We start from the raw sequence: 17,004 nt of genomic DNA, 5'->3' as shown, positions 1-17,004 counted from the left end.
GCAAGACTCCATCTCAAAAAAAAAAAAGGAAAGGAACAAAAAAGAAGAAAAAACACATACATACACAATTCCTATTTCTAATTTGACCTCAGATTATGTTTCCTGACTTAAATGTGATAACAGCAGATAAAACACATGAGATTGGTGGTCTGCCAACAATAAGAAAAGACTTCTATTATGAAAGGGAAACCACTATACTAGTGCCAGTTCTTACTTATATGCCTAAATCTGGCTTCCAGCCCAAACTCACAGCAGGGCTGGTTAAATCCCTTATTCAGATCCATAGCTTGCTTTAAAAAAAAAAAAGTAGGAAAATCATGTACTTTTCAGGAAAATCATGTTTCAATCAAGAAAGGCTTAGGCATACAGAATGGCACCTACCTTTCTGAAATGTGCAAGCATGTCTGGACTTCGCTCACACATTTCTGTGAGGAGGACTACAGATGTGTGAAGGACACCTGAAAGAAAAGATCAAAGGAAAACTAAAAATGAGGCTATTATTCAATTTTATTGAATAGGGCTTTGAGTTCCTGAAGGTCATTTCCAAAATGATAGTTGCTACTTTTACTTTTTAATCCCCTAAAGAATCTAAGCATTGAAGTGAATACAAAGGAGGAACTTAATAGATGCCTGATGACTTAATACTGGCCAAGTCAGTAAAATTAGAATGTTTTCAACAATTACGTGACCAAAATAATTATTCAAAAGTGACAGGCAATACGTGTGTCTCTCCATCTGAGAATATCCATAAAAACATACTCACAATGTAAGCTGGGTATCATCTGTTCTACACTTAATCAATAGGCTATTATCTGCATTCTAACAGATAATTCAAGAGGCAAAAATCTTAATAAGATTTTAAATTTCCAGATAAAACGTACCAAAACCCTGGGATACCTGTGGATGACCAAGTAAATTTACTTGCTCCAGAGTCAGTAAAAACAATCTCACAACGCTTTCCACTAATAAATAAGTGCTCTAAATAATTCAGTTGTTCAACAAGTATATTTTGAGCATTCTGGGCACAGCACCGAATTCATAAAATTAAATATACCAAACAATTTTTTCTCTTAGCATTTAAACCACATGAGTTTTCTTTATTCAGAACTTATTTAACTGGCTTCAAATAAGAATAAAACGTTTGGGAAAAAAACAGCCACATTCCATTTAATTCCTCTGTTTTATATAAAGATTTTGAGTACCTAATACAAGCTTCTGTCAGAAACAATAGAAGAGAATTTTCACTTTTTTTTTTTCCTGAGTTAGGCAGGGTCTGGCTCCATGTAGCCCAGCCTAGAGTACAGTTGCGTAATCTTGGCTCATTACAACCTCTGCCTCCCAGGCTCAAGTAATCCTCCCACTTCAGCCTCCCGAGTAGCTGGGACAACAGGCATGTGCTGCCACACCCAGCTTATTTTCTGTATTTTTTGCAGAGATGGGGTCTCATTTTGTTGCCCAGGCTGGTCCTGAGCTCAAGTGATCTGCCCACCTCAGCCTCCCAATGTGCTGGGATTACAGGCACGAGCTACCACGCCTGGCCACACAAATCTTATACTCCTACCACATGATAATGAAGAAAATTTTTTCTTTTACTGTAAAATAGCCAAAAAATCAAAGGATTTTTCACACAAAAATTATGGGTAGGCTTTGTCTATTACACTAAATATTAACTTAATATTTTTAATATACTAAAAGAAGACCGAAGATGAAAGATAAGTTTATTATGAAGGAATCAATCTCTAATATAAAATGAGGATATGTAAGTAGAAAGATTTGGCAGACCAGACCTTTCTGGAATCGTGTCTCAGGCACAGTAGAAAGGTGACTCCACTGTACTGAGACATAGGACTAACATACCCTTAAGCCTTTTCTCTTTCCCTTTCTCCCTCAATACTTCATGAATGTATCCAAATTACATTACCATGGTTCTTCTCATTCAATAAATTTTTTGTTGCTGGTAAAAACATCTCCATAAGTTCAGGAACTTTCCTGATGACATGAACAGCACATAGTGCTGCCTATAAAAAAAAAAATAAAAGAACAAAAGGTTTATTTCAATTATGCCAGGGCAACCAATCTTATAAAAAACCACCAACACAAAAATCTCACCAACTAGTTCATCTACTAGAAAAATAAAGAAGGAGGAGGTTAAATATTAGATTTATGGCTAGACACAGTGGTGGCCCACTCCTATAATCCCAGCACTTTGGGAGGCCAAGGCAGAAGAATCACTTGAGCCCGGGAGTTTGAGACCAGCCTGGGCAACACAGCGAGAACCTGTCTCTATTCAGAAAAATTAAGAGGAGAGAAATTATTTATTAACTGGTTGGAAATTTCCAGTTTATACTATTACATTAAAGAGATTTTCCATTTCACCTGTCCCTTTCTTCATATACTGCTAGACAAGTACGCAAAAACTTTCTACATTAGACTATGTATGGTTAATATAAACTTACTAAACAAGTTAAACATAATTTATGCGGAGGTTTGAAGAGGTAAAAATGATAAGGACCTCCATCTGTGATAGTCATACCTCTGAATAAGATGACTAACAGGCTATAAAGATATCACACAACAAAAAGATATTTACTATAAATGCTATAAACCTGCTGTTATGTTTAATAGTATCTATGTGGCCCCCAAATTATTCTGTTGACATCAAGAAAATAATTTGAAAAATACTTAGTTTCTACTAAAGAAAGGATGGCCTTACTAGCTGATTCACTGGAAAATAAAGTACACTTTAACACTGATTTTGGATATCCCCCAAAGTAACTATCACTACTATGTGTTTTAGTCAAATACCATAAAAGTTTACATATATTAACAAAAGAAAGTATTTCTGCTAATTATATTTATGTTACATTTGCGAGGAAAAAAATATTTTTTTCCTAGCCTGCAGGAATGTTTTATTTTAATACGATAATGAGCTTTCAAAACAAGAGTACCTCACATATTCTTTAAGAAAAAGGACTAGCTTACAAATTAAGAAAATAATTTAATTTTGTTTGCAGCCATCATTAACAGCGTATCATCCCAGAAAATGGCTTGGCCCTTTCAATGCCTCTTTCTTACACCACTAATAGAGAGGCACAGTGAATGCCAAATAGACCACAGTTTATGTTCATTTCTTAAGTTCTAAATTCCATACACTTTGTTTTCAAACGTTGTAGGGTTCAAGCAATTTTTAAAAACTCAATAAAATGTTTATATCAACAAATAAAATCAGATAGAAGAAGAATTCTATTACTAATCCATTCAGAAAGTGGGTTCTACATCATTCCCTAATAATTATCTAGGTCCCAATGGAACTGCCCTTCCAGAGATACAAAGGCATTAATACAAAGATACAGGCACTAATTATTAGAACAAAAGTAAATTCATAACGCAGTTCATAGTCACTTTGTTGTAATACTGTTGAGAATCAGGTAATTTAAGAAGTAATTTGGTATGCCACCTAGGATATATCCAGTAACATCTGTTTATAAATCATTTCCTTAAAAAAAGAGGAATTAAGGTTACTATATAATGATGTAAAATATATTTACTACACAGAGAAAAAGACTTTACATTTTCATGAAATCTTTCAAAAATGAGTAATCAGCCTTCTCATCTCCATAATACCCCCCTAATCCAAACAGACAACTGGTTTCATTAAAAGTTACCTTTTTTCTTAAATAAGAGTTGGAGGTTTTCAGGAGTTTCTCTACCTCTCCTGCAAGATCTCTGCACATCTCTGAGGAGCCCATGCAGCCGAGGGTACAAAGTGCTAGCCCTTGTACGAATTGCGTACTATGATTCAGATCACTGCAAAAGAAAAGAATAAGGTAGGAACAAGCATGCTCTGCCTGGTGCTCCCCAAGAAGCAGCTTCACAATTTCAAATCAGTTCAGAATGACTCAAGATTTCTCCAGTAAGAAAAACAATTAAGAGAATTATTTGTTGTAGAAAATGTTTATCCCAACTTTATTACAAATTATCAGTACAGTAAACAGACTGAGAGTCCCTCCCATAGGCTTATAAGCCAATGTTTCCAGGTACCAAAGCAGTAGAAGTTGAACATGTTATCTACTGGATGTTAAAGACACACACTTTAGAAAACTCAGCAAGCTTGGCTGGGCACAGCAGCTCACACCTATAATTCCAGCACTTTGGGAGGCTGAGGCAGGTGGGTCACCTGAGGCCAAGAGTTTGGGACCAGCCTGGCCAACATGGTGGAACCTCCTGTCCACTAAAAATATAAAAATAGGCCAAGCATGGTGACAGGTGCCTGTAATCCCAGCTCTTCAGGAAGCTGAGGCAGAAGGACAGCTAGAACTCAGGGGGCAGAGGTTGCAATAAGCTGGATCGCACCACTGCATTCCAGCCTGGGCAACAGAGCAAAAACTCCATTTCAAAAAAGAAAAAAAAGAAAGGTAAGAAAGAAAATTCAGCAAACAGTTAACAGTAAACAGGTGGTAAAGATAAAATATGAAGCAAAACTGTGTTTTTAAAAGAGCATTGTTTGCAAATTAAAACCACACTGAGATACCATCTCATGCCAGTTAGAATGGTGATCATTAAAAAGTCGGAAGACAACAGATGCTGGAGAGGATGTGGAGAAACAGGAACACTTTTACACTGTGGATGGGAGTGTAAATTAGTTCAACCATTGTGGGAGACAGGGTAGCAATTCCTCAAAGATCTAAAACTAGAAATACCATTTGTCCCAGTAATCCCATTACTGGGAATTACTGGGTATATAGCCAAAGATTATACATCGTTCTATTATAAAGACACATGCACATGTATGTTTACTGCAGCACTATTCACAATAGCAAAGACTTGGAACCAATGCAAATGCCCATCAATGATAGACTGGATAAAGAAAATGTGGCACACATACACCATGGAATACTATATAGCCATAAAAACAGATGAGTTCATGTCTTTTGCAGGAACATGAATAAAGCTGGAAACCATCATTCTCAGCAAAGTAACACAAGAACAGAAAATCAAACACAACATGTTCTCACTCATAAGTGGGAACTGAGCAATGAGTGAGAACACATGGACACAGGGAGGGGAACATCACGAACCAGGGACTTTTGGGGGTGGCGGGGGTGGTTAGAGGAGGGATAGCATCAGGAGAAATACCTACTATAGATGATGGGGTGATGTATGACCTATGTAACAAACCTGCATGTTCTGCACATGCACCTCAGAGCTTCAAGTACAATTTAAAAAAAAAAAAAAAAAGAGCACTGTATTGCCAGGCACGGTGGCTCACACCTGTAATCTCAGCACTTTGGGAGGCCAAGGTGGGCAGATCACCTGAAGACAGGAGTTTGAGATCAGTCTAGTCAACATGGTAAAACCCCTCTCTACTAAAAATACAAAAAAATTAGCCGGGCGTGGTGGCAGGCGCCTATAATCCCAGCTACTCAGGAAGCTGAGGCAATTGCTTGAACCGAGATCATACCACTGCACTCCAGCCTGGGCGACAGAGCAAGACTCTGCCTCAAAAAAAAAAAAAAAAAAAAAAAAAAAAAAAAATTCTCCCAAAAATAAGTTTGCAGATTCACTGTATTTAAATACTACATTTTATAATTACGGCCAAATAATAATTGTCATTTTGGAATTTTCTACTACCCATTGGAAAATTTTAAAGTAAAATTTCATTTACCACAGAAAAGTACAACTTTTAAATGTCAACAAATTTGATCACCTCTATCTCTCTGCTTATACTTTCTCTTAAATACAGAAATACTGCAAATATCCATCACTACTCATTATTAGACCATAAAATAAATTAAAAAAAAAAAAACTGTGAATAAAAAACAAAGCTAAAAAGGAGATTAAACTCATAGACAAATCAAAACCACACTAAAACAAACCAAAAAGCACGTTAACCCTTTCAAAGCCATCAGAACTTCCATAGCTTTCTAACAGAAAATTCCTAAGAGGGATGCTGGAAAAAACTGCTAATTCCCTGCTTAGGTCCTCTCATTTCCTTATACAGCAATTGTTCCTCAGTCTGTAATCAAGTTTAACAAACATAAATGAACTACTGCATTAGTAAAGCAGCCATAAAAGAAAGACTACCCGTAAACATTCATGTAGCTAAGTATAATCCTACGCAACTGAATTCTCAGACGGATTAGACAGCCAATAAGCAAGGCCTCTCATTTTATCTTTAAAATGGTATTTACTCAGAATATACACTGGCAATTTTTAAATAAATGTAAAGTTTCATTATTCATAGTATTCAAAGACCTGGAAATACAAAAATGCCCAGATTTTACCAATGCTTTTTCTTTTCTATGAAGGTCCAAATGTTTGTTTCATTGATAACTTGTATTCTTATGCATGAAGGTGTACAGCAGTATTTTCATTTAATAAAATTATCCCCTACACAAGTTTTAATCCTATGCTTAACCTCTTTACATATAAGCTACTGAACTAAGAACAATTCAAATATACTCTGGAAAATAAATATAAACTCAGTAAATAGAAGTTCTTGAGGTTATACTACAAAAAAAAAAGACTTGGAAGTACAAAGTAGGCTGGGCGCAGTAGCTCAAGCCTGTAATCCTAGTACTTTGGGAGGCCTAGGGGGTTGGATCATCTGAGGTTAGGAGATCGAGACCAGCCTGGCCAACATAGAGAAACCTCATCTCTACTAAAAATACAAAAATTAGCCAGCCAGGCATGATGGTGGTGGGTGCCTGTAATCCCAGCTACTCAGGAGGCTAAGGCAGGAGAATCACTGCAACCGGGGGGGGGTGGGGGTTGCAGTGAACCAAGATTGCACCATTTCACTCCGGCCGGGGCAAAAGTGCGAGACTCCGTCTCAAAAAATTAAAAAAAAAAAAACCACAAAGTATTTAATAGTTGTTAGAAAAAAGGAAAGTAAGACTTACTTCTTGATACAGTTGGTCATGAGAAGATGAACATCTTGTCTTTCATCTAACAGCAGCATTGCCCCTAAATAGCCAATGCGTTTGTCTGTAAATTTTTGAGAGGCAATAAGCTTGAGGCACTCCAACTGCAAAAAAGAAAAAAAAAAAGAAATTAAAAACTTGCTACCACAATCTAGAAAAGCAATGTTTTTAACCCAGAGTCCCCAGCTGGCTAAAGTAATGTGCAAACATGTTTCATCAAACTACCCAAATCTTTTTTTTTTTTTTTTTTGAGACAGAATTTCACTCTTGTTGCCCTGGCTATAGTGCAGTGGTATGATCTCAACTTACAGCAACCTCCGCCTCCCAGGTTCAAGCAGTCCTCCTGCCTCAGCCTCCCGAAGAGCTGGGATTACAGGTGTTAGCCACTACGCCAGGCTAATTTTTGTATTTTTAGTAGAGACGAGGTTTCACCATGTTGGTCAAGCTGGTCTCAAACTCCTAACCTCAGGTGATCAGCCTGCCTCAGCCTTCCAAAGTGCTGGGATTATAGTCCTGGGTTCAAGCAGTTCTCCAGCCTCAGCCTCCCCCGTAACTGGGACTACAGGTGCCTGCCACTACAACTGGGTGATTTTTTGGGTATTTTTAGTACAGACGGGTTTCACCACGTTGGCCAGGCTGGTCACAAACTCCTGACCTCAGATGATCCTCCCACCTGGGCCTCCCAAAGTGCTGGGATTACAGGTGTGACCCACCACGCCCGGTCAAACTCCTAAATCTTTTTAGAAGGCAAAGATGTAAGACCTTTGGCTATCTTAATAGAAACCAAGTTCTAGAACAGATCATTTTATCAAGGCCCCATGATATTTGCCATTCAAATAATCTGTCAGTTTTACATTAGTTCTGCAGATTCATACAAACACAAACTAGTGAAATATTATAAGAAGAGATTAACAAACCAAATTCCTACTTTAATCCCCAGGTTACATTAAATGAGCATCTAATGTGTATCTAAGGTATGGTTTCATTTTGAGAATTAAAAAACTCAATAACTGGAAATACACCAACCTATACTAACCATCAGGAATGTATAATTAATTTAATAAGAGAGAGGCAATAACTAAGTTTAATATAATGTAGAAAGTATGTGAACCAAATACATTTAGGGCTTGATCCAAGTACTAAGGGAGAGGGTGAATTTAGAAATCCAACACAGAAAAAACATACAAAAAAACAGAGGAAAACTCAGTAGTAGAATTAAGCTAAAATAATTTGCATGATTTCTTCTTTACATCATTGTTAGAAATAGCTTCTTAGGGCTTAAGAGTTCATGTAAATTAGTCTGTCTATCTACTTGGCCTTTCCTGAATCACCTTCAAAATCATTTTGACATACTTTATCACTCCATCTTGACAAACATAGAAAAGGCCAAAACATTCCCTCTATAGCAGTTTTCAAAGGGCGTACACAAGGCAGACTAACCAAGAAGAGTTTTGAAAACCATGATCCCTTTAGAATCATACACCCCAAGGAGACAGGCTCAAATGGAGACCTGTGTATACAGAAAGCTAAAATCACGTAAGACTACTTTCCATTATCAATTTATCTACTGAGCTCAAACGTGAAGTTTAGGAAAGCGAAACAGTTCCAGTTATTTCGAGCTATTTAAAAATTGTTCTCTCAGGCTGGGTGTGGTGGCTCACGCCTGTAATCCCAGCACTTTGAGAGGCAAAGGAGCGTGGATCATAAGGCCAAAAGATCAAGGCCACCCTGGCCAACATGATGAAGCCCCATCTCTACTAAAAATACATAAATTAGCTTTGCATGGTGGCACACGCCTGTAGTCCCAGCTACTCAGGAGGATGAAGCAGGAAAATTACTTGAACCTGAGAGGCGGAGGTTGCAGTGTGCCAAGATCACACCACTGCACTCCAGCCTGGTGACAGAGTGAGACTCTGTATAAAAAAAAAAAAAAAAAAAATGCTCTTTTAATGTACCTTCATTAAAAACTTTTAAAGTTGGCTGAATGACTATACTATCACAAGCATTTCAAAGAAGTCTCCAAGGGAAAATAACAAGGATCAAAAAGGAAAACATAAATGCCTTGTGAAATTGAAAAGATTATGTAAGTAACAAACCTTCCCTTTAAATTTAAAAAGCAATTTCTGAAACAGAAGCTGATGAAAGTCATCTTTACAATGTCAACAGAAAATTTACTGCTAAGGTGAATGAGAAAATCAAAAACTAAAATATCATCAAAGTCTTTTTTTAAAACTGGCTTTTCAATCTTCCCATTCGTGTGTGTGTGTGTGTGTGTGTGTGTGTGTGTGTGTGTGTGTGTCGGAGTCTCGCTCTGTCACCCAGGATGGAGTGCAGTGGTGCAATCTCAGCTCACTGCAACCTCCAACTCAGTAATTCAAGCAATTCTCTTGCCTCAGTATCCTGACTATCTAGGATTACCGGTATGCACTACCCATGCCCAGCTAATTTTTGTACTTTTTTTTTTTTTTTTAATAGAGATGGGGTTTCACCATATTGGCCAGACTGGTCTTGAACTCCTGAGCTCGTGATCCGCCCGCCTCAGCCTCCGAAAGTGCTGGGATTACAGGCATGAGCCACCGCACCTGTCAATTTTTATATTTTTAGTAGACACAGGGGTTTTAGTAGACACAGGGTTTCCCCCATGTTTGCCAGGATAATCTTGATCTCCTGACCTTGTGATCCACCCACCTCGGCCTCCCAAAGTGCTGGGATTACAAGCATGAGCCACCGCGCCACGCCTGATCCTCTATTTTTTTTTTTTTTTTTTTTTTGAGACGGAGTTTCGCTCTCGTTACCCAGGCTGGAGTGCAATGGCGCGATCTCGGCTCACCGCGATCTCGGCTCACCGCAACCTCCGCCTCCTGGGTTCAGGCTATTCTCCTGCCTCAGCCCCCTGAGTAGCTGGGATTACAGGCACGTGCCACCATGCCCAGCTAATTTTTTTTTGTAGTTTTAGTAGACACAGGGTTTCCCCCATGTTTGCCAGGATAATCTTGATCTCCTGACCTTGTGATCCACCCACCTCGGCCTCCCAAAGTGCTAGGATTACAAGCATGAGCCATCGCACCAGGCCTGATCCTCTTAATTAAAAAAGAAAAAAAAATTGGAGCTATATGATGGTATGATGTGAACAATCACCTTAATGAAAAGATACAATTAAAATTTTGTAAACATTAACAGGTCTGCAACCGACTGGGCAGATCTTTTTAAAAGTTACCTTTACTTTATTAGAGACAGGTCTTGCTCTATCATCCAAGATAGAGAGTGGTGGCATGATCACAGTTCACTCTAACCTCTAACTCTTGGGCTCAGGACATCCTCCCACCTCAGCCTACCAAGCAACTACAACTATTAGGCTAATTTTTTACTTTACCTTTTTTTTTTTGAGCCGGAGTCTTGCTCTGCTGCCCAGGCTGGAGTACAGTGGCACAATCCCAATGCACTGCAACATCCGCCTCCCTGGTTCAAGCAATTCTCCTGTCTCTGCCTCCCAAATAGCTGGGACTATAGGCACCCAGCGCCACACCTGGCTAATCTTTTGCATTTTAGTAGCGACGGGGTTTCACTGTGTAAAACTCCTGAGCTCAGGCGATCCATCCTCCTCTGCCTCCTAAAGTGCTGTGATTACAGGTGTGAGCCACTGCATCTGGCCCTAATTTTTTCCTTTTTGTAAAAATGAGGTCTCGCTATGTTGCCCAGGCTGGTCTTGAAATCCTGGCCTCAAATAATGCTTCTACCTTGACTTCCCAAAGTGCTGGGATTATAGGCATGAGCCATCATACCCAACCTACTTCTTTTTGATATTCAGAAATAACTGTCTGGTTTATACATACACACATAACAATCATTATTTTTTAAAAGCAAGCTTGTTATAACTGCTCTACCAGTATGTAGGGCTGGCAACACAAAACCTATGTAGACCAGTCTGTTTTTTCATTATTCTGGCAGAAAACAAAAAAGAAAAACCTGACCCTTCTAGTGAATCCTATTTTTTCTTTTGAGAAAATTATTAAATATTCCACTCAAGATACATAAATATCACTTAACAGTCAACTCACCCATCAGGCAGCTTTATTAAATCTTAACATTTTACCCTAAAGTTTTAATATTACAAATTGAACTGAAGCCCTCTGTGTACTGAGCCCCAATCTCATTTCTCCATCCCATAAGTAATCAAAACTCCAAACTGCAGTTCATGACTACCACGCCACATATTCTTACTACACATGGAGAGACAGGTGGTTTTAAATGTTTTCAACTTTAAATAAATATTATACTGTATTCCTGCTCTTTTCACTCAACGGCTTTGAGTATTACTCACATCAAGACAAGAAGCTCTAATTCAGTCATAACTCTCTGCTACATAGTATCCCACTTTTGAATATAAACTTACTGATTCTTTTTGAGGACCAACAGATTGTTTGCAATGATTTACTATTAGAAACACTGCTGAAATGAATACTCTTATACATGTCTTTGTATACTGGATAATTTGTCTTGGTTATAGGCCTAAGGAGGCTTGATCAGATTCAGATTTTTCAGGTTTTGCCTTGTGATCTGATTTTGCAAATATGCACCACTTAGAGCCAGTGGTATGAACTTTCGTCAGAAGGCATATAATTATTCATGGTAGGCTGCACATGGAGGTTCATGCCTATAATGACAGCACTTTGGGAGGCAAAGGCAGGTGATCTAGGTCAGGAGTTCAAGACCAGTCTGGCCAACAAGGTGAAACCCCGTTTCTACTAAAAATATAGAAAATTAGCTGGTGGCGGGCACCTGTAATAACAGCTACTTGGGAGGCTGAGGCAGGAGAATTGCTTGAACCCGGGAAGCTGAGGTTGCAGTGAGGCGAGATCACATCACTGCACTCCAGCCTGGCAACAAAAGCAAAACTCCATCTCAAAAAAAAAAAAAACTTTTCTGGTATTTGTCTCTGTTTTGTGACATGAGCAGCACTGATGATCACAGGTTGCAAAATGGTCATATTCTTTTATTGCGGGGGAAAGAGTTTCTACCTAAAGCCTATGACAGTTACCCACGTATTACTGTAGAGCTTTTGTTTACAGCTTTAACAAGAGTGCTATTATCATCACTTCTTTTCAATACTGTACTACCTGTACAGTGTAATAAGGAAATAAGAAAATGTATAAGGATGTCAAAAGAAAAAAGAGAACTGTCATTGTGTGCAGACAAAAGTAGCATTGACTATGTGGAAACAATGACATCTACAGAGACTCTTAGAACCAAGTTCAATAATGTGGCAAAGTAGGTAAATATAAATTATATTGCTAAAGATCTACAACATAATTATTTAAAATTTTGAAGAATACTATTCGCAATAGAAACAAGAGCTCTAAATAACCTACAAACACATTTCTCCAAAGATGTATAAGACTTAAAAATCCTGTGTTTTGGGGGACATTTTTTTTTAATTTTTAAAAAAAGGGGCTCCATGTTTGGATCCCCTTCTACCCTCATGGAAGGTCTTTCTCTCTCCTAGATTTCCCCTCTGGAGTCCCCTTCCACGCTCTTCGTGGAAGTTTTCTCTCTTTTCCTTTTTTTCTCTTTACCTAAATAAATAACTTTTCTGCAACAAAAACAACAAAAAATGTTTAAAAAGATGTATAAGACTTTATGGGGAACATCACAAAATTTAGAGAAGCTAAAGAAGTGCAGTGCTATTCTACACAGATGGAAGGGAAGAATATCCTACACGAATAATTAGGTACAGCAAGCAAGACTGGAACTGGGGAAAAACAGAATCAGGCCCAGCCTGGAAGCAGCCTACTACTGACATGGAAATGTGGATTTCCATTCTACAAATCTAACGATTCTTCTAAGAGAAACTAGAGATCCAGATTTCTATGGAAATTCTTTTTTTTATATAATAGCAGAAATAATTTTAAATACTATACAGGACAAACGAAACACATCTGTGTAAGAATATGGTCCCAAGCCAACAGTTTTCTACTCCTGCAATCTACCCACTTCTTTAGCTACTTGACTAATATTTCTGGAATGTCCTTAACCCACACACACAAAGGTTACACATACCATAGGAAATCTATCATCAGCTGTGCTATAAAAATGCTGAGGATACTGTCTCTTAAATTATTAAGAAACTCCTAGACAAAAGGTACATATAAAAAACGTCTTTCAGAATTCACTGCTTCAAAAAACATCGCTGTCCTTGAGGAAATGGTAAAATGCATAATATTTGAGGCTTTTCATATATAAAATATGTGTCTAACACTTAATAACTTAACCTTTATAACAACCCTATAAAGTAGGCATTAAGATTGTCCCCATTTTACAGATGAGGAAACTGAGACTCAGAAAGGTTAAAGATCTTGCTCAAAGCCAGAAGTCACATCCAGGCAGTCTGGTTCTCTGCAGTTTTGCACTTCCACCCTGGCAATAACAACCACGTAACAGGTAACTGCCTCTTTTCTTGCCTTAGCTGTTGCACCAACAGCAACTACACTGACCTTGCTCTCTAAATTCTTCCTTTTTCCAACTCCTAATTTATACTATTCTTTTTCTCTTTAATGTAGATGCTGGTAGTTTATGCTATCTCAAATCATTTGTAGAGTAAGGCAGTGTTAATTTTTTTTTTTTCTTTTGAGACAGAGTCTCACTCTGTCACCCAGGCTGGAGTGCAGTGGTATGATCTTGGTTCACTGCAACCTCCACCTTCCAGTTTCAAGTAATTCTCCTGCCTAAGCATTCCAAGTAGTTGGGATTACAGGCACATGCCATCACGCCCGGCTAATTTTTGTATTTTTAGTAGAGAAGGAGTTTCACAGTGTTGGCCAGGTTGGTCTCAAACTCCTGACGTGAAGTGATCCGTCCACCTTGGCCTCCCAAAGTGCTGGGATTATAGGCGTGAATCACCGCACCCAGCCTACCCCGTAAGTTTTATTGTAAAATTTAAGACTTTGAAAATATAGCTATTAGAAATTTTAAAATTTCTATGTGGCTTATATTTTATTTCTATCAGCATCATACCAGATACTACAGGAAAATTTTTTTTAAAGGTGAAATTAGTTTTAATAATATTATTTATTTAATCAATATATCTGAAATATCATTTCAACATATGATCAATGCAAAAATTGTAATTAGGTATTTTACACCTGCTTTTGCACTAAGGCTTCTATATACAGTACGTACTTTACACTTACAGCACATCTCAATTTGTACATTTTCATCAGAAATAGCTGAACTAAAAAGAAAAAGAAATAAAAAGAAATAGCTGAACTGTATTTAGATTTCATAAAATTTACTATTTATAAAGTAGACTCACATACCCAAGTTGTTTAAAACACATTTAAAAGTTTTCCAATAACTAGGTCGGGCACGGTGGCTCACACCTATAATCCCAGCACTTTGGGAGGCCAAGGGGGGTGGATCAGTTGAGGTCAGGAGTTTGAGAGTAGCCTGGCCAAAATGGTGAAACCCCTCTCCATCAAAAATATAAAAATTAGCTGGGTGTGGTGGCAGGTGCCTTAATTCCAGCTACTGGGAAGGCTGAAGAAGAAGAATTGTTTGAACCTGAGCGGTGGAGGTTGCAGTGAGCTAAGATCGAACCACTGCACTTCAGCCTGGGCAACAGAGCTTTCCAATAATTAAATCAAGTATCAAAAAACTTTATTTTCCTTTAACATTCACCTCAGTTGAAATAGCCAAATCAAGAGGTCAATAGCTACATGTAGCTACTAGTTTCCATAATGAACACCGCATCTAATAAATAAAATGCAATTAAAGAATGGCTGCACACCGGGCATGGTGGCTCATGCTTGTAATCCCAGCACTTTGGAAGACTGAGGCAGGTGGATCACCTGAGGTCAGGAGTTCAAGCCCAACCTGGCCAACATGGTGAAACCCCATCTCTTCCAAAAATGCAAATATTAGCTGGGCATGGTGGCAGGCACTTGTAATCCGAGTTACTCAGGAGACTGAGGCAGGAGAATCACTTGAACCCAGGAGGCGCAAGTTGCAGTGACCCAAAATCGTGCCACTGTACTCCAGCCTGGGTGACAAGAGCAAAACCCCCTATCAAAAAAAAAGTGTCTGTTATTATACACTAAATGAAAATGACTATGACAGAATACATTGTTTGCTGGGAATTAAAAAAAAGAAAAGAAAATGGCACTGATTCATACAGGCAGGTGACAAAATCTAGATATGAACCTTTTACAGGCATATTATAAAGGTAATTTCAATGGGTGGGGTACTAAATTACTGATATGAACAAGTTGGTGACTCATTCAAATAGAGGAAACAGAGCAAGAACTTTTTTTTTTTTTTTTAAGATGGAGTCTTGCTCTGCATCCCAGGCTGGAGTAAAGTGGTGGGATCCTGGCTCACTGCAACAACCTCTACCTCCCGGGTCCCAGTTCAAGCAATTCTCCTGCCTTAGCCTCCCAAGTAGCTGGGATTACAGACATGCACCACCATGCCCAGTTAATTTTTGTATTTTTAGTAGAGACGGCGTTTCAGCATATTGGCCAGGCTGGTCTTGAACTACTGACTTCCTGATCCGCTTACCTCAGCTTCCCAAAGTACTTGTATTACAGGTATGAGCCACTGTGCCCAGCCAGAATAAGAACTTAAAATTATGATTCCTAGTCCCCTTCAGAAAAATATTTTTATAATAAAATTTTCGCAGTTTTCTTGAGCATTTTACACTTTTTACCTAAGAATTATTTTATCAAATAATTAAGGCCCAAAATGCCACCTAGCTAGATCTTAAAAGCACATTCTATCTAAACACATTAAAGAAATAAATCTGCCGGGCGCGGTGGCTCATGCCTGTAATCCCAGCACTTTGGGAGGCCAAGGCGGGTGGATCACGAGGTCAAGAGATTGAGACCATCCTGGTCAACATGGTGAAACCCCGTCTCTACTAAAAATACAAAAAATTAGCTGGGCATGGTGGCGCGTGCCTGTAATCCCAGCTACTCAGGAGGCTGAGGCAGGAGAATTGCCTGAACCCAGGAGGCGGAGGTTGCGATAAGCCGAGATCGTGCCATTGCACTCCAGCCTGGGTAACAAGAGTGAAACTCCGTCTCAAAAAGAAAAAAAAAGAAATCTTAGAAAACACAGACATCTTTTACAAAATGAAATATCCCGCAAAGTCTTAAATCTACTCCATGATTCCAAATTCAAGAATTTGCCCTTAGTCTAGAGACTGTGGCTCACACCTAAAATCACAGCATTTTGAGAAGTTGAGGTCCAAGGATCACGTGAGCCTAGGAGTTCAACAACAGCCAAGGCAATGTGGCAGAATCCCAACTCTACAATTTTTTTTTAATTAGCTGACCAGGCATGGTAGTGCATGCCTGTAATCTCAGTACTTTCAGAGGCCAAGGCAGGTGGATCACTTGCGCTCAAGAGTTCAAAATCAGCCTGAGCAACACAGCAAAGCCCTGTCTCTACAAAATATACAAAGATTAGCCGGGTGTGGTTCCCAGAAGGTCGAGGCTGCAGTAAGCCAAGTAGAAAGTAAGCTTGTGGTGTCCACTGCACACTCCAGCCCGGGCAGCAGAGTGAGACCCTGTCTCAAAAAATCAGCTGGGTGTGGTGCCATATACCTGCAGTCCCAGCTAGTCAAGAGGCTGAGGTGAGAGAAGAGCTTGAGCCCAGGAGGTTGAGGCTAAAATGACCCATCAAACAGCCACAGCCTGGGCCATAGAGCAAGACCCTGCCTCCAAAAAACAACAACAAAAATTTGCTCTTAAAGAACTTCCTTGGGAGCCAAGTACAGTGACTGACACCTGTAATCCCAGCACTTTAGGAGGCCAACGTAGATAGATCACAAGGTCGGGAGTTCAAGACCAGCCTTGGCCAAGATGGTGAAACCCTGTCTCTACTAAAAATGCAAAAAAAAAATTAGCCAGGCATGGTGGCGGACACCTGTAATCCTAGCTACTCCAGAGGCTGAGGTAGAGAAAAGCTTGAACCCGGGAGGCAGAGGTTGCAGTGAGCCGAGATTGCACCAATGCACTCCAGTCTGTGCAACAGAGCAAGACACTGCCTCAGGAAAAATAAATAAGGGCTTCATCCTATGTCTGAA

At 39.0% G+C, this 17,004-nt stretch overlaps 1 protein-coding gene across 2 annotated transcripts in view; it reads right to left on the bottom strand.

Moving 5' to 3' along the window:
• AP1G1 (adaptor related protein complex 1 subunit gamma 1) overlaps positions 1-17,004 on the bottom strand; it is a 79,543-nt gene that overhangs the window by 41,264 nt on the left and 21,275 nt on the right. For both annotated transcript variants that reach the window (XM_017539170.2, XM_017539171.2), the window contains exons 3-6: positions 6,903-7,027; positions 3,666-3,807; positions 1,922-2,018; positions 382-458 (exon numbers count right to left, since the gene is read on the bottom strand). In XM_017539170.2, coding sequence (XP_017394659.1) covers positions 382-458; positions 1,922-2,018; positions 3,666-3,807; positions 6,903-7,027 — 441 coding nt within the window. The remainder of the gene's footprint in view (positions 1-381; positions 459-1,921; positions 2,019-3,665; positions 3,808-6,902; positions 7,028-17,004) is intronic.

The sequence above is a fragment of the Cebus imitator genome, unplaced genomic scaffold (genome assembly GCF_001604975.1).
Source record: "Cebus imitator isolate Cc_AM_T3 unplaced genomic scaffold, Cebus_imitator-1.0 Scaffold117, whole genome shotgun sequence".
Classification (NCBI taxonomy): Eukaryota; Metazoa; Chordata; class Mammalia; order Primates; family Cebidae; genus Cebus; species Cebus imitator.
The sequence above is the reverse complement of the archived record's forward strand: the minus strand, read 5'-3'. Positions and strand labels throughout refer to the sequence as shown.